This window comes from Cupressus sempervirens, chromosome 2 (genome assembly GCF_028749045.1).
Source record: "Cupressus sempervirens isolate cs-2001-9-10 chromosome 2, ASM2874904v1, whole genome shotgun sequence".
NCBI classification, from domain to species: Eukaryota; Viridiplantae; Streptophyta; class Pinopsida; order Cupressales; family Cupressaceae; genus Cupressus; species Cupressus sempervirens.
The window spans coordinates 93,178,562-93,203,754 of record NC_143119.1 but is presented as its reverse complement, the minus strand read 5'-3'; the positions used below and the strand labels follow the sequence as shown (position 1 = coordinate 93,203,754).

The window sequence follows — 25,193 nt, the reverse complement described above, 5'->3', positions numbered from 1 at the left end:
AGGTGACACAGAATAGGCGCAAAGCATGGCATGATAGACACCTGAAACTGAACAACTTCCATCCGAGGCAGCTGGTGTTGAAGTATGATGGACGAAACGAAATCAAACCAGGAAACTTTTAAGTCAGATGGGTCAGGCCATATCAAATTTGGGAAGTAGGTGACAACGGAGTGATAAAGTTGTGGACATTAGATGGACAAGAAATACCAGAGGCAGTCAATGGCTCGAAGCTAAAAATGTACCATGCCAAAACGACTCCCTCGTCATCACAGGATGACGGAGCTCAAAAGGAGAACTAATTCTATGAAGTTTGCGAAAATAAATAAATAAATAAGGAAAAAAAAAAGGAAAGAGCAGTGACCATATGGTACCTTTAAGTGACCGTACGGTGATTTCCTTAGAATATCCCCATCTTGTACGAAGATTTAATGATTGCAGACATCCAGTTTTTTGATTAAAGTCTATGGGCATACGGATTTTAAGGTACGAATCTGAAAGTTAAAGTTTGCTATTTGCTAAAGTACAAATTTGAAGGGCACTATACAATGGACTTGGCGTACAAATTTCAAGACTAAGTTTAGCGTACGGATTTAGCTTGGCGTACAGATTTCAAGAACTAAAGCTTCGCGTACGGATTTGAAGACTAAAGTGCCTAACCACCACCATACGGATTTAAAAATCTCTGAAGGTGTACGGATTTTAGAAGATGGTTTCCCTGTTTGGTACCGTACGGCAATTGGAGGTTTACCTTCATGTTGCTAGCATACGGATTTCATACGGATCTAGAGGTTTAATTTTTTGTGGATTTGCAAGATAAGTGTTTTGGTTGCTGCTGTACGAATTTTGAAGGATAAGTTGCCTGCTTGCTACCGTACGGAGTTGCTTAAGTACAAATTTGGCTTGCTACAGTACAGATTTAGAGGTTTAAATTCGGTTTGCTATCCGTACGGCCTTACCTAAGAAAGACACCAAGCACCGAACGACATTTTCAAATTGAGTTCTCTGCTCACATTGTACATATTTTGGATTAAGCCTTCTATTTGACGTCGTACGGATTCAATGTTGTACTTTTTCATGGTCGTACGAAGGCAACATAAATGCACACAAGGCACTAGTAATAGCAGCCCACACGGCTACCAACAGGTGAAGGAAGGCGTAGGGTGGTACGATGGAATCAGTTTATGGTGAAGGAGATGAAAGGGACAAAAATATAGACCGTACAGTGTAGGAGAGGAGTTCTGGAGAAATTTTGCATCTTTGTCAAAGGAAAGCTAGGGCAGAAATGTTTGATTTTGGTGGCCAAGGGTTGGATTTATAGAGTTCCAAAAAAATAGAGGAAGGAGCAAAAAAAAAACGTCGACAAATAAAAAATGTTCAGAATGCATGACGGACGATGCCCAAGGGAAGGGAAAGACGTAGGAAGGTAGAAAAACATAAGCAGTTGCCAAAAAGAGTGTGGAATTGGAAAAAACTCACAAAAATGGTGTGTCCCATGGAGTTTTGTGTGGCTTTCAAAGAGCTAATTTGGTCTTGGCGGCAGGGCGCTGCCCCTTGACCCCACCCTATATCGCAACAGGGAGTGCGCCTAGGGCTCTGCCCCTCGACCCCGCTCAGGGCGATGCCTCCTAGACCCCCAATAGGTGCGGTTATCAGTCGTGGGAAGTGTGACCAGTTGATGAGACTTGGAGCTACTGCAAGCATGGAGTGTCTGTGTACCAGAGGTATTTGGAGTAGGTGTTGGACGTGAGGCTGTCTTGGTGGATGCATAGAGAGCTCGGGCGGAGCTGATCATCCAGTTGAGGGCAATAGAGCAAAACTTGGCTAGGTGTACCCAGGAGTTGGAAGAGAAAGCAGCACGGGTGGCTATCAAGGTCAGCTTGATTAAGGAGACAATATTGTGTTACCAGAGGCTACAGATGCATCATGAGTTGGAGACCAGTTTGGTGTAGGCATGGGATGAATGTGAAAGTGATGTGGCAGAAACAGATCTATCTTGTTGTAGTTAGTCAGTTAATGTATTTTGTTTCTTAATCTGTTTCGAATATTCTGTAATTGTCGTCCGGAGACGACTTTTTTCTTTTGGGCGGGATGATCTTGCCGGTAAATATTGTGTAGCCAACGGGTCCCTTCAGAAAGGTTATTGTTATGTAGCCGACAGGTCCCTTCAGGAAGGTTCTTGTCATGTAGCCAACGAACCCCTTCGGCAAGGTTCTTCGGAAAGTATTTATACACCCTTCGGGATATTGTAATCATCATCAGAAGCATAATGTAATGTCTTTGGCATATATGAATAATAAAAGTAGTACTGTTGTTACATGTTCTTATCTATTGCCTGTATGCATTAATCTATTTACCCATACGGTAAACAGATACAAATATACAATAAGACTATATTCGTACCTTCATTTTGCAGAGATAGCAAAGAAGTTTGGAATAGATATAAAAAAGAGAAAGACCAAATATAGGGTTTGAATTATGGCAGATTTATACAACATTTCTCGAATAGATCTTGTGCAAGAGTTGGAGCAGATTTGAAACATGTCTTGTGTCTAATTCAAAGATCTCAGAATCGCCACGATCCTGGCGATGTCGCGATACGATCAGTGTGAAGCGCACATGAATATACTGAGAGGGGGGCTGCATCGGTTATTAACAACTTTTCCCAATTTAAAACTTTTATCCAATTAATTACTCTAAATGCTGAAATCAACAATTATGCACATGAACTCATGACACAGATTTATGTGGAAACCCGCTACGAACAAAAACCACGATAAAATAAATGCTTTCTTATATAAACTATTCTTTTACAATATTTTGTAAGCTACGACCTCTATATTTATGAGCATCAACTGACCGGAAGCTCCAACTCCCACACTTTGCAGGCATTGGCCTACTGGAAGCACAAAACCCCACTGCACACAAACTTCTTTTCCACCTTGGTAATGTTGCTTGCATCAACAAATGATGGATACTTAATTCAATTTGTTCAATCTAAATTTGTATTCAAACACTATTCTTTCTTTTCACATCTATTCATTTTTCTATTTCTATTTCTAAATTTGCAAAATATCTTATCTATTTCTATTTTTGTTTCTCGTGGTCACTCTTCTTCTATGTTTCCATATTCTCTCTTCGTTCAATATGGAAACTCTCTCTTTCTCTCTTCATGTTTCTATTTCTCTCTCTTTGTTTGTTATAGAAACATTCTTATGTACACTTGTATTTATAGATCATTTATTATCCACGTTTAATAACGCATTCATTATTTGACCATAACAAAGAGAGCATCCCTATTTGCAATGGGGCCACCTCACAGCACTACTATTAAGTTAGAATAAAATCTAAAAAATGGATCCATAAGCAAAAGCAAATCAACTAACAAAACAAAATTTAAAAGGAGACAGTCAAGCTCTTTTTCCATGTTTTTACGCTCGGTTCAATTGAGCCATTATGCCCTTCTTGACCAGAATCAGCCTGACCTGTAGGGGCAGCAGGCAGAGCAGTGCTCAAACCCTTTGCCAACAAACAACTTAAGATGCTTAATCCAGATATTCACCTTATTCACTTTGCCTCAACTCTACACTTATTTTCGATTTATTTCCTTCATTTCTTAAATGCCATTTCAAATGGATCCTTGCCCATTTTATATCTTCCCATTTGAGAAAGAAGTGATGCCTTTTCATTATTTAATAATTGTCTCTTTTTTGAGAGTCAACACCCCAGCCTTAACAACATACTAATTATCTTCTATTTTAGGGAATCACTGTCTTGGACTGTTCACTTTATTTTAACTACCATTTCCCTTAAATTAAATGATTTCTTATTTTTGTTGCTACATGACAAATTATGTGAAAACAAATGTGTGTAAAGATACTTTAATAACAAGGTGAAGTGCACTATGAAAAATCACCTAGCCAAATTGGGCATGCATGCTAATTTCCATCACTATCTTAGAGGCTGATAATATTAATTGCCTCAACCATATGGAGACACAACACAAATTATATTCATCTTTCATGTGCTCCATTTTTCTCTACTCGTTATCCATCCACCTCTTAGATCCATCATTTGAGAGTTCCTTTTGAAAATTATGCATTGTTCCAGTAGTTCAGTGGGAAAGCTTTGCATAGACACAGCTGAAGAGATAAATCCTGCTTCATCCTCTACATCACACCCGTGATGGCTCATATCTCCCATGGGTGGCTCAGGTATCGTGCCAGCAACATTTAGCTGCATTCCAATCATTTGGAATTCAAAATCGTCAATAAGCTATTTAAGAGTTGCCTGTTTAACTTTTAGTGTTGGTAGTTCTTCCTCCAGTCATACAACAAAAAGCCATAAGATGGGATATTTTCCACTTGAGAGATGCCATAAGCACCATATCAAGTCATGCCATTACCTTCATACTACCATTACCTTCATACTATTTGACATGTTGTGCAACCCCTCCCAAAGCCACGTTGCACCTAGGTTTACAGATGCCTTGCCATCAACATGTGTGTTCCAGCCTTACAGCTCCACACAAAAGGATGTGCTATCTTATGAACTTTATGACGAAAACCAACTATGCATTCAGGAAGTAACTTGTCAATCACTAAATAAACATCAACAAGTTTGTTATCAACATTCCTGCAATCTAGTAAAAAAATCTGTAACATGCACAGAATAGGGCAGGACCAAGAATAGGTAGAAACAAATAAAGAGATCTGTAGTTAGCATCAGTCATGAATTCAGAGCATTCGTGTAGCCAATAGAAGTAGCCATACATCTCTCTCAAATGTACACAACATAAAAACCCACAAAGTAATATCAAACAACTCTATCTCAGAATTCAACAGGAGAAGGGAAAACCTGAATGTTCTTTACTTTTGTCTTCTCTTCATGCTCTTTTTCAAGTGTTTGGTCCATCGGTGTGAGTTCCTCTTTACTCTGAGCAGCAAGCCAACCAGTGCATGGTTAAACCAAGCCAAGAACAAAAAGATTTCACATGAAACTCTCTTCACTCACATAACAACAATTTTTAATCTACAACCTATCCGCAACAGAAAATAACAAAATATATACATAAATTTATTTTGCATGGAACTATACTTGAACCCAATACTCTGGACATACCTTTTGTACATTGTGTATTTCATCATAGCGCCTTTTTAGATTTCGAGTCAGCTTGCGATCCAATGTACCTGAATTATCCAACTTGCCATCAGCTGAACAGGGCCCCCCAGTAATTGATATGCCCATAGCAGCCACTGGGGCGAACCTTCCAGATTCTAGTTGGACTCCATGCCCATCTTCTGAAACTGGATCCCTGATCCTTGTAAATGGAACCCATTCATCAAGTCTCTTGTTTTCTGCATCAATATTCCACAAACAATACAGTTTCAGCATTGCCACCATACTTTAAGAACCTAATTGTCACCAGCATATTCGATCTGCCTCAAACGGAAAAGTCTTTAAATAATAATAAAATGACATAAAATAGAGATAATTGTAACTGATCATCAAGACTTCCTACTTTCTGACATATTACTTCTTGAATCCAGAAGAATTTCTAGCTCCTAAAGTTCTTTATCTCCTTGTTCCATTTCATTTAAGGGCCATACGCTAGTATGCAATTTGTACTCGTGTTTAGGATATATAGTCTGTGTGTTAACCACTTCAAGTTTAAAATCTTTATTTATGAGATTTGTCATTAGATACTCTCTAGACCCTAAGTTTCTTGTCATTCTAGCACATTTTTTATCTTTCCTCAATTTATTTTAAGTCCAACTAATAAAATTAGGTCTCCTGCAGAGAAAAAATAAAATTCTTCCTTTTCATTTTTCCAGTCTATCCAAGTCAACCAAAAATTTGGAACAGAACCCTTGCATGTACTAAGAATCCCAATACATGTCATCTGGTCTATCTATCTTAATATGCAGTTTTTCGCCATGGTTTCCTAGCTTAACAACATTACTTGGATGGTAATAAGCCTGGAATAAATAAACTCTGCCCTGAAACTGCCCAGCAGAAGTTTATTCAATTTGTTTTCTATGCTTCTAGTCTGTACCAATCATTAGATCTAAGTACAAGCTTCACTAGTATGTTTTGCAATATGATCATTAATGAGATACTATACAAAGGGAGCACAATGACGAGAGAGATGATCCATATCATCTATCTGATTCATATGTCCAGGCCAGTCTCAGACCTCGACAATTACTAGACCATCACGGTTGGGCACACTTTTGCCAAATTCTATGCCACTATGCCGAACACTATCTTATCTAGGGAGTTTGATCAGCGACACTATTGGGCTACAGGTCAAGTTGGCTTCGTACAGATTTTCAGACCATGGACCACATTCTGTCTCTATGGACCATCATTGAGGAAGCTTGACACTGCAAGGCACAAGTTTATTGTTGCTTTGTAGACTTTGGCAAAGCCTTTGATTTTGTTCCTTGTGCGGCTCTATTCCAAAGACTTAGGGCCATTGGGATTTTTGAGGTTCTCTTGACGGCTATTATGAGATTATAATAGTGTTGTGGGCAATTCAGGACTCCACAGGGATTTCCGGTTCCTATTCAAAGGACCATCAGGGTGAAGTAGGGGTGTCCTCTTTCCCCCACACTTTACAGTATCTAAATTGACGAGCTTGAGGCCGCCTTCTAGGATTTCTTGCTCCCTAACAATGCCTACTACTTACATCAGGTTTTGATCTCCATTCTAATATTGAAGACGATGTGGTTCAACTAGCTTCTTCCCCCGAGGGGCTACAGCGGCTTCTGGATGGGTTAGCCTCCTCCTATGACTCATGGCACTTAGTTGTGAACCTGAGCAAGACCCGAGTTATGGTCTTCAATTGTTTGAAGACCTCACATCTCCATTTTCACTTCCAAGGCATTGGGATCAAGATCACATCTTCATAAACTTACCTGTTAAGTTCTCCAGACCCCGTTATAGCCTGAGACCGGCCATGCAGCCCCGAGTTAGTAAGGGCTCGACTCCCTTGCTATGCTCGAGAGACAGAGTTTCTATCACCACTTTCAAGATACCACGACCAAAATGTCCATTTTGGATTCTTTGGTCAGGCCGACTATCCTCTATGGCTCTATTTTGTGGGGTCCCTCCATCCTGGAGTTTGACTGGGCTTTAGTTAAGAGGGCCCAAACTCTTTTTCTTCGGCAAATTACCAAATGTCATCAGTCCACACCCCACACTATTGTTTTGGCTGAGTTTGGGGCTCATCCTTTCATCTCAAGGACTATTTTTAATTTGGTTTGGTTTCTTCATCGACTCTGAAGCTTCGTTGACTCTATCGAAGGCCATCACAAATCTTCCTACTTGGCCTATTGTTCTTCCGAAGGGATCGTGAGATCTAATCTTGATGGTAGGTCTCGCAATTGGTTCGCCCAGGCCTCTGCCCTTCTTAGTCTGATTGGTATTGCGATGGTTAGCCTTCCCCCCTTTCAGTTGCTCTCTAGATACCCTTGCTCACCTCCTTCCGCCTCAATAGGAGTTGAATGAGCATGGCAAACTTGACATCTATAGACAGCATATTATCACTACTTGGACTAACACTCCAGGGGGGCTCTGCTTGAGGATGGCCTTCTATGTTGAGCGCTTCCTTGATATCCAGGACAGGGTCATTATGCGCCCTTAGCACCTCACTCGTTGCAAGACTTGTGCCCTTCACATTTCCTTGGGATCTTTTAGAGTGTGTTCTCACCAGCTACGTATCCAGAGTGACCACCACGTCGACAGAATGGGCAAGGTCTGCCACCTTTGCCCACTTTAGGAGGTGAGACTAAGATCTATTTTGTTTTCCATTGCCCCATCTACAATGAGATCATGGGAAGGTTCTACTGCATGTTCAAGGAATGCAAGTCCGTTTCTTCATTCTTCAAATACAATCACTAGCGGTGTCAACCACTTTATCTCTAAGAGACCTTGTGGCTTCGTAATCACATTCTATAGCTTCAATTCCCATCGAGACACTCCTAAGCAACTCATCACCTCCTTCACAACCGTGGCTCATGTCCAAGGGGCGAAGCAATCTCTCTACCCTATTTCTAGTCACACCAAATCTTTGAGACCCCACAAAGGATACACTCGACACCGTCACCCTACTTCTAGAAGGTCCCACAGGCGACAATCCATGGCACCTTCTCGTCCCAGATCGTACCCTTCTTATCTGGACTACTTCTCATCTGGGGGATTATTCAGTTCTTTCCTTGTTCCATTCTTTTGCATTCATGCTCTTTCCGTGGACTCCCCTTGCTGGCGTATGCCCTTTTTTATTGTTCCCAGTCACTTAGACCCTTGTTGGTCTCTTGTTGAACATTAATAGCAATAAATTTATCTTATCTTAGCTAATTCCTCAAAATAGTCCCTCCATAGATGCTGTCTTCATTTCTCCTTTTCACTTAATTCTATGATGTTAAATCAATCCAAAAACCTCACACTCCCAAAACATCTAAAGTTTTGATCCTTGGAAAATTACCTTAGGCTATTTCTGATATTGCATTTCCAGTTATTCCATATCTGCATCTATTCTAAATGGCTCTAACTTATGCAAGCTGATCCATTCTGCTAATAATATGTAAATACATTTTGCACATTTTAGTGGGTCCATCAATATAAGGTCAACGTCTAAAGCCTGCCTTATGATCAGTTTTTTCAAATCAGTACTTGGTATTGAAGTGATTCCACCAAATTACTGAGTATCTTTAAACCTGTAATCAGGACAGAAAGTGTCTGCCATCAACAAGCATTCCACTGTAGCATTATTTTCTTTGGTCTGTCTAGCAGACTGAAATTCGTCTTTCCTGTAAGTTGAAGGCATGGGCATCTAACTACTGATTTGTTAAGAATTAAATTTTCACTTGGAAGTTTTTCTTAATTGTTCCCATATTGTTATATTTCATATGGTTTCTATTGTAATCTGAGAAGCTTTTGATGGAAAGTTAGTATTTCCCTAACAATAGAGTCAAATTTTTCTTTTATTTTGTTGGTTCTGTGTGTCATTGCAGCATTAAGTATTTTTACAATTGTTTACTTTTTCCTGAGTCTTCCAAAATTCCCTTGGGCATTTTTTTCTGTCACTCATATACAAGCAATTTTTGTGTGAACAGCATTCTCTGTTGACTCAGATTTTTTTGTGATTGCATCCTCCACAACCACTAGTTATAGTATTAACTTTAGAAGCCAAAGCGGGCATCCTCGGCCTAGAGGTGGAAGCAGATGCCTGTGGAGGCCGATTCCAAAGCAGATGCCTATGGAAAACACCCGGAAGCGCATCCTCACAGGCTTCCACTCCCATCCAGATGGCTGGGAGGCGCTTCAGGCTTCCACTCACATCTGAATGCCTGGGAGGCGCTTCCGGATGGCTCCCATAGGCATCTGGATGACTTCCAGAGGCATATGCTCTTCTAATTTGGTTAAAAGTTAAGATTTAAATCCAGTTTAGCCTCGCAGAGAAGAAAGAACTCAGAATTGCTAAATCTGAACGTTGACGATTATTGGTTACTCTGTGTATGGAAGGCATTGTCTTGTTTTACACCAACAAAATATGTCTGCAAGTTTGTGTGGTAGTAGATTTAAACCCACAGATCAAGTTCTACAATGTTTGTTAATTTTTCCATAACTAGTGCCTTCCATTACAAATGTTACAAAAATAATATATAAGAATAAAGATGCAATCCTATCTAATGTTGTTTCCAGTTCAGGAGATCTGTGGTTTTTGACCGAGGATTTTGGAAATATCTGTGAATCTGTAATCCTAGAACAATCCATTTTCTTGCATATACATACATACATACATACATATATATATATATATATAGACATTATCTACACACACACACACACACACACACACAAACACACACACTATATATATATCCAAATGCATTCACATGCCAAAAAAATAATTCGTGAATCTACACACCCGCTTCTCGCATCCGTACCCGAATCGGTAACTACTATTAACCATTGTTCAAATTATTGCACTTATATCTGGATAAATCAACTTATCGCAATATTTTCTGCTCAACAATAATTTACATCATTTTCGCACAATAACATATCGCAAATATTTGGGCGATATCTCCACAAAAATCTCTGTTTCATCGTGATAAGTTTGAAACTTATTGTCTACGGGCCTGTTATGCACATGATGGCCCAGAAAAGGGTAAAATATAGAGTTTTTGATTGCCAAAACAGCTATGGAGAGAATGGGTTTGGAGGAGAATGGTAGTCATGTGCAGCATTCTACAGTAATTTCTTGTGGATTTGAAGCAGATCCGCAGAGATTATTAAAGAAAATTTGGATTCACAATTATGTTATAAAAGTTCTTTTTGAATTTTTAGAATCAGTTTGTTGTCTTAGCTGCATCAAAGTTTATACAACCTCTATAACCTTAAGTTGCGCATAAATTGTCTGGTTATGAGTTTCAAAATCATCGTTGGCTATATTCTAGATTTTAAGTTTTTTTGAAGTTATTCTAGTTTATAGTTAATTGGGGTGTCAATCAAAGAAATTACACAAACACGATCTCAGTGCACACACTGTAAATTTCCTTGAAATTTATCATGGTACCATATTGGATGGTACAGACAAAAGCCTTCTAGAAGGTGTGCGAGAATACTGCAGGGGCCTTCACAAGAGCATGCTAAAAAATCACATGCCATAGATCTGACTAATGCTCATAAGACCCCTCACTTAGTATAAGATGTATGTAAATGTTGCAAATTATAGGTGTCAATTCACATGGAAAGAAAATACAAAATTATAACTAATTTTTCTGAAGAAATTTATCAAAATAACAAAACATGAAAAACAGTAAAAGATAAGTCTACTTACGATCCATGTAATGAACATAATATTCAATTCCAACTCTGCTGTCTCGTCGATCCATAATCTCAGCTGAATCTGTAGCAGTCAGAAAAAATCTCATAAAGAAATCAAATATGCTTAAACTAAAATTTGAAAAGAAAAAACCTGGTCCCACATATGTTACAAGCTTCGTGCAAATAATATGTTGATACCCACTTGAATATATTTACTTGGACTACCAGATGAAAAGATATCAATGCAGCAAATTTACTTTGACTAATACAATACAGACAAATCTTCTCAAGTGAGATAAAATAATAAAATATAGTTACACTTCTACAGAGGATGAAAGAAAAGGGAAAATCTGACACCAAACAAAGTTCACAGGCATAGCAGCTAAACATTCATTTTTAATGTACAACAGACCACAAGATAAGATAAAATAAATTTATTAATGTCCAAAAAAAGAAGGGACTGCCAGTACAGAGCAAGAGGAGCCAGCCAACAATGGCATACCAAATGGTGCCTGGGAAAAAGCAAAACAAAACCCAAAAAAAGGACAGAGACAGCCACAAACAAGGTAGCTGCCATCGGCCGTGGTGAAGAAATCAGAACCGAGGGATACTACCAAGGGAGTGTCTATTGATGATTGATTTTTAACTTAGGTACCAATTCATACCCTATAGTCCCAAAGACAGAAGCAAAGGTTGGCAGAGGCTGGTAGGAGCAGTGGCATGGGGAAGCTGGCTGGAAGCCATTCCCAGGGCTTCTAGACACAAAATGCTGCCACACCCGGTTGGTCAGGAATGGCTTTTGGATGCATCCGAGAGCCTCCACAAGCATCCAAAAATGCAGAAATGCACAAAAAAGCGCTTTTTGCAAAACAATTTCACTTAAAACACCAAAAACGCACATTTTGAGAAAGGCCTTTTAACTTTTTTTTCCTTGGAAACCCTAAAAGAGGACATTCGACAACTGCTTGTTGCATTTTGTTTGCAGCTCCTCTCTTTTCTCATTTGCTCTCCATTTTTGCATTTTGAAGGAAAGGAGATTATTTTCAAAAGGATCATTTGTAGAGCAAGAGATAGCTTCCGCAGACAAGTTTTAAGCAACTAAGGTAAGCATTTAATCTCATTCTTGAGTTCTTTCATGAAATTTATTGAGATTTGAATGAATTTTTTCAGGTCTGTTTTAATTTATTCTTTCGAAAAAAAAGAAGTAAAGCAAGAAGTTTAGCTATCTATTTTAGTAGTTTTGTATCATTTTTTTGCACTTATATGCTTGATGTTCACAGTTTTTTTTTAATTTAAACTTATTTAATTTCGTATAGATGGCCACCACCAATAGTCAAAGTTCAATAGGCCAAGCAGCTAATAGTTTCAAAATTGATGTAGCATCTCCCTAATGGAGACATACCACAAGAATGTCACAAGTTTTCGTAGGTGGCTCCTATATTTGGAAGTGTAATTACTGTCAAAGTAAAAAAGGCAAATCATCCAATGGCTCTTATTCTCAGTCAAAACTTCATTTTATGTCCCCTGCTGGTAAAGGATTTTCAATGTGCAAAGGCACAAATGGGAAGGGGTTGTCTAATGCATAAATAGCTTCATTTGTAAAAGAACAAGAAGCTGTTGATAAATTGGTAAAAAGGTCAAAACAAAGTTTTTATCAACATCCATCCTCAAAGAAAACAATCCAATTACCGAAAGAGCCAATTGTATCCTCCAAACACCCATTCTTGCAAGTACCTATACCGGAAGTGGAAGAGGAAGAAATAGAAACCATTTCTTGCAAAAGAGGTCCATTGGACAAAGCATTTAAAATGGAGGCAAGAGAGCTTGTTGATCAAGCCATTGCACGATGTCTCTATACCAATGGTCTTCCTTTCAATTTGGTGAGATCGCCATTGGAAAGAAATGGTGGCAAGCATAATTAAAGCACCGGATGATTACACATGTCGCAACGATGAAAAGGTGTGCACTACTTTATTGACAAAAGGGAGTGTTTAGGTAGATGGAGCTCTTCAACCAATTAAAAATTCATGGAGAAGTCCAGGTGTTTCTATTGTTTCGAATAGATGGAAAGATACGAGAAAGCAGCCATTGATTAATCTGATTGTGTCACCCAAAGGGACAATATTCTTTAAAGGAGTTGATAGTGAAGGGTAAGCGAAAGATTCATAATTCATTTCCAAAATTCTCATTGAGGCCATAGAGATGGTAAGTAGTGAGAATGTAGTTCAAGTGATTACAAATCATAGTTACGGGACTCGGACTCGCCTCTGACTCGGAAAGGTCAAAATCCGACTCGGACTCAGACTCGGCGACCAGACTCGGCAAGGACTCGGAAAATTGAAAAACCTATGAAATTCAATGATTTTTAAGGATTTTAAGATTGTTTCATGTATCTTTTAGTCAATTAACATCAAATACATAGTAATTGAGATAAATAGAAGCTACTTAATACACATACACAATTTTGCATAGATCACATAAGTATAAAAGCGAATTTTTGGAGGAAAAAAATTGAATAACACAATATAAAGTTATAGACTATAAGGTAATAAACATAGTGTCACTCTAGTGTCAAAGACTCAAATGTCTACAATATTCATGGATTACAAATTCCATGGTATCAAATTCATAAGTTCAAAACATATAGCATAATCAAAATAACAACTAGAAGACTAAGGCTCATAGTAGTCCATGTCCTCCTACGAGTGCACCTAAGATAAGTCATGGAAGACTCTAGAGCCATCCTCTCTCCCTGTGTCTGTGGCTGAGCCTGAACCTCATCCTCTTCCTCATCCTCATCCTCATCATCATCCTCATCCTCACCCACATAATCAAGTGTCGATCTTTGCTTACGAATGCGAGGCCCAATGGTCCCACTTGTAGAAGTAGTGGCATCCGTAGGTGGAGTAGGGGATAATGGAGAGCGAAAACTAGAAGATCCCTATTGGGCTCCGGCTAGTTGTGCCATTTCTTCATGTTGCTTCTTTTTCAATTCTCTTTTCTCCATTTTTTCCTCTACAAGAGCTTGCATGTCTCGCATAACATCTTGGGGTACATCTTTGCAATTTTTAGCATCACGTCTAGGTATATGTGCTAGGTGATACTTCAATCTATTTATTCCTCCCCCATTATACACTACACCGCAATGCCAACATGTAACAACTCCCTTTTTGTGCCTCGAGATGGCATGTTTTCAAGCCCTGTCCCTTGCTATTGCACTTGGGTTTGCATTAGGGTTAAATAGAGGCCTAGTTCCACTTTCCTCACCGTGAGACATAATGTCAAAATTCAATATGTTTGCTGCTAGCCTGCTGCAATATGAATGTAAACAAAATTAGAAGTAAAAAATAGTTGATAGCAGTAGACTAGTAGTAGAGAGTAGAGACCAAATAAATTTAAACAAAATGAGAAGTAAAAATACTTAAAAATACGAATGTAAAAGTTTAAAACATAGTACAAAACAAGTTAAACAACACAAAGAAATGCAACTTGTAGCTTACCTCTTCAAATTTGCACAAACAATGGAAATGCAAGTTTGTAAAAACCTCCTCCAAATGCTCCCTTAAGCTCCTTTCAATGCTTTAATGCAAGCTACAAAGATGCACAAACCATTAGCAATCAATACGGGAGAGCCAACCGATTTGCTGATTCCTCTCTCAAAACCCCAATATTCTTCTCTAACTCTTTCCTCTCTCTTGTGAGCACAAGCAAATGGTGGAATGACCTTTTTAGGTCAATAAGATGCTATAAGAACCAAAAAAGTCAACATAAAACAAACAATTTTTTTTTTTTTTTGCCTTTTTCCTTCTTAGCCGCTGGCGAGAGTCTTGGCATCGGGACTCAGCGAGTCTGGCGAGTCCTTGGACTCGGCGAGTCCGTGTGGACTTTGTCAGGACTCAGCCGAGTCGGAGTCCAGAGGCAGATTGCCTTGAAAATCAGGACTTTGCCTCAGACTCGCAGAGTCCTAGTCTAACTCGGCGAGTCCCGTAACACTGTAATACAAATAATACAAAAAATTGTAGGAGCGCAGGTGCTTTGGTTGAGGACCAGTATGACCATATTTTTTGGACACCATGCACCGTACACTCCTTGAATTTGGTCATGCAACAAATTGACACCCAAATAGATTGGGTGAAGCAACTATACCAAGAGGGAGAGGAGATACAAATGTTTGTGACGAACCACAACATGCCACAATCCATATCCAGATCATTCTCCAATTTGGAGTTACTAAAAGTAAATTCAAATTGTAAATTTGTAATTAGTAAATGCTAAATTTCTTTTATTCATTTAATTACATCGTTTGAATATATTTTATGTCATGTTCAATATTTATTGGCATATTGTTATGACTAACTTACCTAGGTGGCTAAGACCCAGTTTGCATCTCATACTACTGTTATGAGACAACTTGTCATTGTGCAAGAGGCATTAAGCCAAATAGTTATTTCAAGCCAATGGAGTATGGAAGGCTTCAAATTCACAGAGCACACAAAAGGTCAAGGTGTTGATTTTGGATGAGGGTCGGTGGGACCGTCTGGAATTTGTATTAGATCTCACGGACCCTATCACAACTATGCTCCGCTTTGTTGATTCATATCAACCTTGTTTGGGACATGTATATGACAGCATAGACACAATGGTTGAGAAGGTAAAACTTTCAATGCAAGCACATGAGGTGACCCCACAAAATGTGAAGCCTTATGCAATCAACTTGAATCAATCATTCATCATCATCGGGAAACGTTGACTACACCATTGCACCTCCTTGCATATGCCTATCTCCAACCAAATATAGTTGTTAATTTTATAGATCATTTTCTGCAAATATAATAACACCACCATGATATTGGTGTGTTCCAAATGCAGATTTAAATGACTTAAAAATATGAGAGGAGACGTCTCTATGGTTAATCATCGTTAGATTATATATATATATATAAGTAAATATAAGAGCATTTGTCTAAATGATGATTTACCAATAACCATAAAAGAATTATCTCCAGGTCAATTCAATCCAACTAAAGCTACAACCTTAACAGTCCCTCTTACTAGGGAGATTGTTATAGAACACATTATGCTCTCAGGTATATGGAGAGATATCATCTCAATATGATATTCCTAGAATTGCGTATTTAAGGATATCAACATATATCCATCAACTTAGATGTTATCTTTCAATATAATCTAGAGTATGATTCAACAAGAAATATCAATCAAATGATATTCATCGTACTTATATTCTTTTGGTATGTGCATTGGCATCAAATCCTTCATGCCTACCAAAAGAATATGATATATCTTAGAAAGATATGTGCTATTTGATCTCTGGCACTCGGGACAACAACTAAATGTAGTCTATTAGATAACAATCATAATCTCAAGAACCACTTAATGTAGTCCATCATGACAAGTATCGTGACCTTCAGCACACTCTGGGACATCAACTTAATGTGGTTTGTCATGATATGTTCATTATCATGATATTTGGACATTCTGGGACAACAATTTAATGAAGTCTACATGATAATAGAACAAGAACAACAAAATATAGTATCATGATCTCCGACACTATGTGACAGCAACTTAATGTACTCTATCATGATACGTTCATTATCATGATATCCGGCACTCTGGGACAACTTCATGTAGTCAATCATGATAACAGGTCAAGCCATTGTTAAGATCATCACCTTTCATGACATTATGTGGATAATGTCATGAAAGGTGACGATCTTAACAATGGCTTGACCTGTTATCATGATTGACATAGTTATATTTTAAAATAGTAACTCTCGTGATATCCACCATGAGCCAACTCGGAGGATGGATCTATCATAGCTACTCCTAGAGAGTGGAACAAGGACTTTCACCCAAACTTCTCTCTAAGAGAAGAAAGAATTACAAAGAATTTCACTTGTTCTTTGCTCCTTTGGATCTTATATCAATCTTTGACTTTCTATTAATAAGTCATTACTTCCTCATGATGTACACAGGGGTAGGCCCATCAAAATCATGCAATCACAAAAATATTTTTAGACTCCCTCTGAATATCAATCTTCTTATGTAGCCTTTGAAGAAGTGTCAGACTCCCTCTTAATGTAGAAGGATACTCATAATCTCGATCATCAAAGATATTTGCTTCAAGAACCTCACTTTATCCTGCCCGATCATTTAATGACTAATCAGAGCTTCTTTGGAACTATTGTTATGAGATTGAGTTTTGCATAATATGCCTACTATACCATTCTTCTTTTCCTGCAAAATCATCTTCAGGTACAAAGGAAAAGATCAAGGAAAATAACTCATATAGTACATATAGAAATACATATAAAAGAGAGACTATAATGAGTAGATAAATGTAATACTTAAGAATAATAAATACTTATCTTGTACATCAACATCTTTGATATTAAATTCTCCAATGAAGGTCCATATGCATTAAATCAGAAAGATGCCTCCATATACGCATTTGTTAAACAATGGCAATGAAACATTGGTTATTATTGCCCCCCGCAATGTAAAACTCCCAATCTTCCAGTGTTTAGAATTTCCAGGGATGACCTCATTGAATGCATTAAGGGACCTTCATAAGAAATCATATTTGTCGCAAATCTTCCAATAATTTTATGTGATATACAGTGTGTAATGACCCTTTATTAAGTTACTTATGCACTTCAACATAATCACTTCAATTACTCCCTGATAATGGTCAATTTATATTTATATTTGATTCTTTATTATCTCCTTTCTTTCATAAAAGTGATCTGATCTTTCGTACTCTTTACTTCAATCCCAAGCATTTTCCTGAAATCCTTTCTTTGTTGATTAGTTAAATCCGATCTATTATTGTTCTAAGGGTGTCCGTTGTGATATACTTAGTACCGCTTAATTGTTATTGACTGTTTACTATATAGGGTAAACGGTTGTTTATCACATTAAGGTATTGGAATGTAACACAAAACGGAATCTTTATTCATATAAGCAATATGCAATTCCACTTATAGTGATGATCCAATAGTTCATTCGAACGATGTAATATACTTTCTCGAAGGGGTGACTCAACCATAAGGCGCTCTTTCGGATACCAATTCTACCCGTCGGCTATAATACTTCTTACTGACAACATCATCCCCCCCAAAAAGTAAAGTCATCTCCAAACGGCAAAATCAAAAACTCAAAACATAACTCAAACACTAATTACATCAAGATTAACTAGGAAGAGGGATGCATCCTTAGCGTGGTAGACGTTCGTGCTCTAAGCTCATTCAGCTTTGCTCGTAGCTCACGCACTTGCCCAATCCGTATCTTTAAATCTGCCTCAGCCTCCATCTGAATCTCCAAGGTTGTTTGCATCATCTTAGCAATCTCTCCAAGTTCTATCTCCTTCTCTGTTGCAACTTGCTATAGCTGACTCTATTGAGCCAAAAATATTGTCCTCTCGGATTCCCAGGCTGCTCTCTCTAACTCCTGAGCTACCTTCTCTGCAGCTAGTTTTTTCTTCATCGCTACTAACTTGGTAGTTGACTCCTCCCAAGCCCTCTCTGCTGCTACCTGATTTGCTTATAGCTCCTCCAAAGGGCATAATAAGTATCCCGATATATTCAGACTATCTCCTGAGCCAAAGCCTCTATGCGGCTCTCCCCAATCGACTCTCTCATATTGGCCCAATCATGGCACATCTCTGAAATCTCGACCCTGGGCCACCCATGCTCCATAAAGTAGAACGAAAAGGCAACTTGGCACCCTACTCTCATGAGAGATATGACATGCTCCAACTCCCTTACCACTAAATAGAAGGCTTGTGTCTGTGTAGAGGCCACTGCTCTGCGAGCCCGAGTCACCATATCAGCAATAAATGTCTCCACACCCTCTCCCATCAATACATCTAGCCCCTCTGTAGGTTGCTTGATACCCATGGCCGCCTTCACTACTTCTACCATCCGCTCAGCAGTGCTCTCTGTGGAGAAGTGTGGTATCCCACCTACCTGCATCGGGTGACTCTTTTCTACCTGTATTTGTGTGCTTACGGGATCTCCTTCTGGGCTACTTCATGCGCAGGTGTGAGAATGCTTGTCGCTCATGGTGTTAGTGTGTTGTTAAACCTCGCACTCAAGTGCGTGCTACACCTCTGAGATTTACTTTCTTTGTTTGGCTCCTTTATTGGTATTGCTAACAACATTGCATCGACAGTAACCACCAGGTCTAAACCCACTACATCCAAGTGAACACCAGGTGTCCTCAAACCCTCACTCGTTTCCATCTCCATCACTCCCTCCTAAGTATCTATCTCACCATCGGGTATAAGTATCTCAGCTCCTACCTCTGGTGCGGCCGGTAAAGTCTCTCGGACAACCCCTTCAAATAACTATATCACTACCTTTGTTACGGTTGTATCTAGTACTATTGTATCAACTGAAGGCTCGACACCCCCCAAAGGTGCTAATGTTGTTGGTCGGCCAAATGGCTAGTGTGTTGGTCATGTTGCTGGTCTAGCTACTACAGTGACGAGAGTCATGACTACAAGCTGCCTAAACTGCCTGAAACCAAGAATGTGCACGCTTGCGGGGACTAAATGGGAGTGAGAGGTAGTTGTGAGGGACCTCGGAAATAGTAGTGGCAGTGTTGTGATAACTTCGACTTCCTCATCATCCTCCTTGTCCTTCACTTCCTGCTTTGAGTCATCAGTATCCTCGAAGGATGTGTCCTATCTCCCACTATCCATGTTCTCTTGCTCAGAACTCTCCACTTCCTATCGCATCCTCTTTTGTCTAATGATCTTTTGTCCTTCGGGAGTATCTAAAAGTTTCCACTGCATGGTCAGAGGCTCTCTTGGTTCTATCGGACCTGGCTTGATCTCCAACCTATCATTGGGTATCATCCGCGTTGTAGCATCGAGGAATAAGACGATGGCGTAGTACGGCATATAAAACGTCTTATGCTGCAACGTCATGAACTCCTGCATGCGCTCAACCAGTAAGGATGCCCAATCATATACTATGCCATTCATGATACCGTTCATCATGGTCACCTACAGAAATGAAATATCTGATGCCCTACTTGAACTAGTGATCTACTCATTACTTAGTCCATCAGACAACACCAATGTCCTTCCTGCACATTGGATTTCTTCAATCCCCTTTCCTTCGAAGAATCCATTAAGCTTTGTTGTCTGCCTCTAGTCGTTTCCCACATACTATTTCTAACAGCTGCTCCTTGATTCTCCGATCTAGTTTCTTTGGCTAGTTATTGATTTTCCTTCCTCCATGTGTATGACCTGGTATGCCAAATACCCTGGTGAAGTCTACAGCTCTAAAAGATATCACCAAATTCTGTCCTAGATAAGGAAATGAACATGTTCGCAAGAATCTATCATAGGTTTCCAACATGGTGTAGAGAAAACCCTCAAGTTGCGAATGCAAAATAGTGGTATCCGCAACACCCATTCCACATGTGCGCTCTATATGTTGTCCTTTGCAAAGTGATCATTCAAGGCCTCTCCTACCACCATTTTCTACACTAACCCGTTCAAACCCTCGAATGTCACATTCTAAGGTGTGAGTTGTGTAGTTGCAGCTAGCTATGTCCTTGCCTTCTTTTTACTTATATTGCCTGAAATGCGCACACCAGATGGCAAAGCCTGTACATTCCTATTCATTGTGTTGCTTGATGAATCTTCTTCTAATTTCTACTTCCATGCTCTCTTCCCGACAAAATGCATAAGTGTTACCTCTTTTGTCCTTTTGCTTTGCCCAAAAAAAAAATGGTTAGGTCAGTTGCTTGACTCTTTCGTTCAACTTCCCAAGGGCTTGTTTTCTTCCATATGGCTTCCCTTTGCTCATGTGTTATGTATGACCTCTCTTGTTCTTACTATCGTACCTTCAATCTGTACGATGCCTTTTCTATGTGCTTGTAAGCAATGAGAATATCTTCATTCCCTTTGTCGTACGGTAATGTCTGTAGGTGTAATATAGCCTCCTACTTCTCAAAATCGTACAATGTTATTCCCTCTATATTTCTTGTTTGTACATCCGTACAATGCTCTCTTATGCCTCTCTCTCAACTCGCTCTTTCCTTTATATAACCCTCTATGTTTTTACATAGTGTCATATGGCTTCCTTTCAATCACAGTGCTCACCGTACGGTATGCTCAAGCACCATACAGTATACTCTTATCTGTTTGGTAGCCTTACGATATGATCTGATCTTCTACACTTATTGCTTTCTCACCATGGTTTTCTGGCTGGTCGTACATTATGTCTCCTCTGTGCACAATGTCCTCCCCTAAGGCCATATGGTGGTTCCTTCTCTTCACTCTCGTACAGTACTAAATTGTCTGTTTTAACTTGTCCTACGGTATGGTTTTTACTATTTCCCTGAACTGGTCATACGGTGTGAATAGTTACTATGATGACCATATGATAATGTTCGTATGGTAATTAGCTTCTCTGAGATGGGCTTCTTCTGCTGCCTGTACATGTACAGTAGTCGGTTTCCTTTTTCTCCTAATTTACTACTTTACTATATGGTGCTCCTATTCTTACTATTTGTACAGTGCTTTGTCCTGCTCTTGTGTACAGTGTCATGTCTTCTCCTTATACCTGTACAATGCCCTTTTCATTTGCTATGACCGTACAGTGTGGTTGTGGCGTTTGTACGGTGCTCTTTTACATTAAGGTCATAAGGTGTCCTCTTCTTCCCAATTGGTGGTCATACGATATCCTCTTCTTCCCACTTGATGACCATACAATGGCTATATAACCTTCAACTTACTATTATTTTGTCGTTGCTCTATTAACATATTATAATTTTCTCTTTTGACTTCTTATTTTGCACATCTTTATTATAATTATTTACATTTACTTATCTTACATATATACATTACTAATTATTATTTTTATCTCTCTGAGTTGTTCATCCGCGGAGGCACGTTATCTCTTTCATGATAGGCTTTCAGCTTCGACCCATTCACTGCATCGGGCACCTCCTTGTCGTCAAGTGTTCATAGTTTTATTACTCTATTATTGGCCACTTCACGAATTTTATATTGCCCTAACCATTTCACCTTGAATTCGCTTGGTTTAATCTTGTTGCACCCATTATACTTCAACACTGGTTGGCTCGGTTGAAACTTGTTCAACTTCAAGTGTTTGTCATGCCATGCCTTACGTCTGTACTATGTAACTTTCATGGCCCATTGTGCCTACAGTCGTCGTTCGTCAAGTTTATTTAAATTATACAATCTTTCCCTCAGACTTTCCATATCTCCGAGTTTGTTTTCAATCCCAATTCATAAACTTGGTACCATGAATTTCGTCGGTAGTACGACCTCTTGCCCATACATCAACTGAAACGAAGTGTGTCCCGTGGTTACCTTGTATGAAGTACAATATGCCCATAATGTTGATGGTAGCTTTTCTTCCCCAAAATGTGCAAGATTTATAAATTACTCCGACTAAGATTTTATTTGTAGCTTCCTCTTGTCCATTTGCCCTAGGATATTAAGGACTCGATAGGGAATGGTTTATCTTGAACTCTGTGGTCAGTAGTCGGATGAAGTGATTGACAAAATGTCCCCACAGTCGCTTGTCAATTGTAGCGGGATTCTATACCTTGTGATGATTTGTTCATAGATGAATCTTGTCATGCTTACTAAGGAGTTGTCTAGTAGGGCCCGCGTCTCTACCCACTTGGTAAAGTATTTTATCGCTACCATAACGTACCTGCATATTCGGGTTTTACTTACCTTGAGGGGTCCGACAAAGTCCAACCCCCAATGTTCAAATAATTCATGTGCATGTGAAGGGTTCAAAGGCATGAAATCCCTCTTCAGTGGTTTCCCAACCCTCTGACATGTATTGCACGCAACGACCCACTCCCTGGCATCGTTGTGCATGATTAGCCACCATAACCCTGCCAAAAGAATCTTTCACATAGTACCACAATTTTGAATGTAAACTCCTGTGATAGTAATAGCCTTCTGCTTATCTGTCCCTGGATGATTGGCTTGTTCACGAGATATAACAGTGCTTGATGATCTACATAAAATATGAATGAAGTCACCAGTAGATAGTGTCTAAACATCTAAACGTGTACACCATTCCAAGAGCCACCCACTTTGTTGTATTATAAATTTTCTACGCTTTAGATAGTAGCCTACTCGCAGAGTACACCGGATGATCCAATCCGTGATCACCTGTCTGTGTCAATGCTGCTCCAATTGCATAGTTTGATGCGTCAACATGAACATGAAATTCGTTATCCCAGTTTGGATAAGCCAGGATAGGTGTTGTAGCTAATCTTGTTTTTAGTCCTTCGAAGGCTTCATTACGTTCTGCTTCCCATTTGTAGGGTTCGCCCTTACAGGTTAGTTTTTCAAGCGGATAAGATATTCTCACAAAATTCTTAATGAACCTCCAGTAGTATCCAATGTGTTTGAGGAACGATTTCATCTCCGTTACATCCGTCGATGGTGGCATTTCAAAAATTACCCAAATTTTGTCAAGATCCATTTTTAATCTTGCTTTGCATACTATGTGTCACAATAATTTCCCCTGTCGTACCATGAATCTTCACTTCTTCAAGTTTAGTGCTAGTCTCACTTGTCTACATCTGTACATGCATTCTTTGAGTACAATCAAATGCTTGTCCTCCACACTAAAAATTGACCAATCGTCCAACAATGCTTTAAAATTCCCGACTAACATCTTATTGAATATGTGCAAGATAACTCTCTGAAATGTTGTCAGGGCGTTACACAGTCTGAATGACATTCTATTGCTTGTCCTCCGCACTAAAAATTGACCAATCGTCCAACAATGCTTTAAAATTCCCGACTAACATCTTATTGAATATGTGCAAGATAACTCTCTGAAATGTTGTCAGGGCGTTACACAGTCTGAATGACATTCTATTGTAGGCATATACTCTATCTTCAACTATGAAGGTTGTTTTAAGCCTATCTCTTTCGCAATGGATATTTGGTTGTATCCAAAGAATCCATCCATAAATGAATAGATTTCATGCCCCACGACTTCTTCCAAAATACTATTGGTGAATGGTATCAGGAACAGATCCTTGATCATTATTGCATTTAGTCATTGAAAGTACACACGTATCCTTATCTGAGTGGTGTCCTTCAGAGATATCACAATCGGAGATACCCACTCACTCGTCTACACCCTGAAAATAATGCTTGCTTCAAGCATTCAATTGATCTCATCTGTAACTCGTGAAGCATAGTTTGTGTTCATCCGATACGGCCGCTTCCGTATGAGCACTACTCCTATCAATGGTATACGATGGATGCATAATTCTAGCGGTTCCACTTCCAAATCCTTATACGTCCATGCGAACACATCCTTATATTCCATTAATAATTTAAATGTTACCGTTCTTAGGACTAGATTCCAATCATCTCCCACAAATATATTCTTCTGGTTAGCTTCGTCCCCTAAGTTCATTGTCTTTACTGTAGATTCTTCGTGTTTAATAGGTTTGTCTTTACTAAATGTATGCGCGGGCATTTCATCTATCTGTGCTTTTCCTTCCTTCACTTATCTATACTCCTTAGGAAATTCATTCTCTTCTTTTCCATCCTCGACCCCTAACATGTTGCAACTCAAAAAGAGCTCATAGTCCTCCATCTGCCAATGGAGTAGGCTATTCACCAAGTCCAGGGTGTCATCATTAAACCCTCCTTCCAATCTGAGTATTCCTTCTTGGTCAGGTTCCATTTGTTTCTTCTCCTTGTCATCTCCTCCACCTTTGCCTTCAAAATAAAACGATGTTGCCTCCTCTCCTACCATCTATGTATGTAGGTCAATTATAAATCTCTGACCTCTGCTTTCCCTCGACAACGTATTCTATTTCCAATCATGTTTTACTTTCGCCTGTACTAGCGAGCCTCTTCGGAGGATGGCATCGTACCCTTTTTCTTTTTAATGGTAAACCATGAAATCCAGTAAGAATGGTTGTGTCTCAATGGTTACAGGTTGCACCATCAGGGTCCCTAAAGGTTTTATCTCATGCTAATCGGTAATGAGTAGTTGAAATGTAGGTGGCCACAACGTAGGTTGCCCCAGGTTCTTCCATATATCTTCTGGTAGTACATTCATTCCTAATCCTCCATCTATGATTGTACTCGTGAGGATGATTCCTAGAATACCCATCTCTACTACTGCAGGGTGTCTTTCTATAGTGAGTGCAAGTAGCATTGGGTCCATCGCAATTGTTCCGCTTCACCCTTTTCCTATCCCTTCCGTTGCTTTCGAGAGTGGTATCATTTTTAGTATTGTAGTCCGTAGCTGAGGTATTGTAAGGTGGTCATTCAATTTCATAGGAACCTCCGTTTGCATTAC

At 39.2% G+C, this 25,193-nt stretch overlaps 1 protein-coding gene across 5 annotated transcripts in view; it reads right to left on the bottom strand.

Moving 5' to 3' along the window:
- Positions 1-25,193, bottom strand: part of LOC149571189 (histone acetyltransferase of the MYST family 1-like) — a 256,088-nt gene that overhangs the window by 178,937 nt on the left and 51,958 nt on the right. For 4 of the 5 annotated variants that reach the window (XR_016359776.1, XM_089812762.1, XM_089812765.1 and 1 more), the window contains exons 3-5: positions 10,847-10,915; positions 5,119-5,354; positions 4,855-4,932 (exon numbers count right to left, since the gene is read on the bottom strand). Coding sequence is in view for 4 of the 5 variants with exons in the window: in XM_089812762.1 (XP_089668888.1) it covers positions 4,855-4,932; positions 5,119-5,354; positions 10,847-10,915 (383 nt within the window). In the remaining variant the exon portion in view is untranslated. The remainder of the gene's footprint in view (positions 1-4,854; positions 4,933-5,118; positions 5,355-10,846; positions 10,916-25,193) is intronic. The other variant, XM_089812764.1, reaches the window with a different exon arrangement.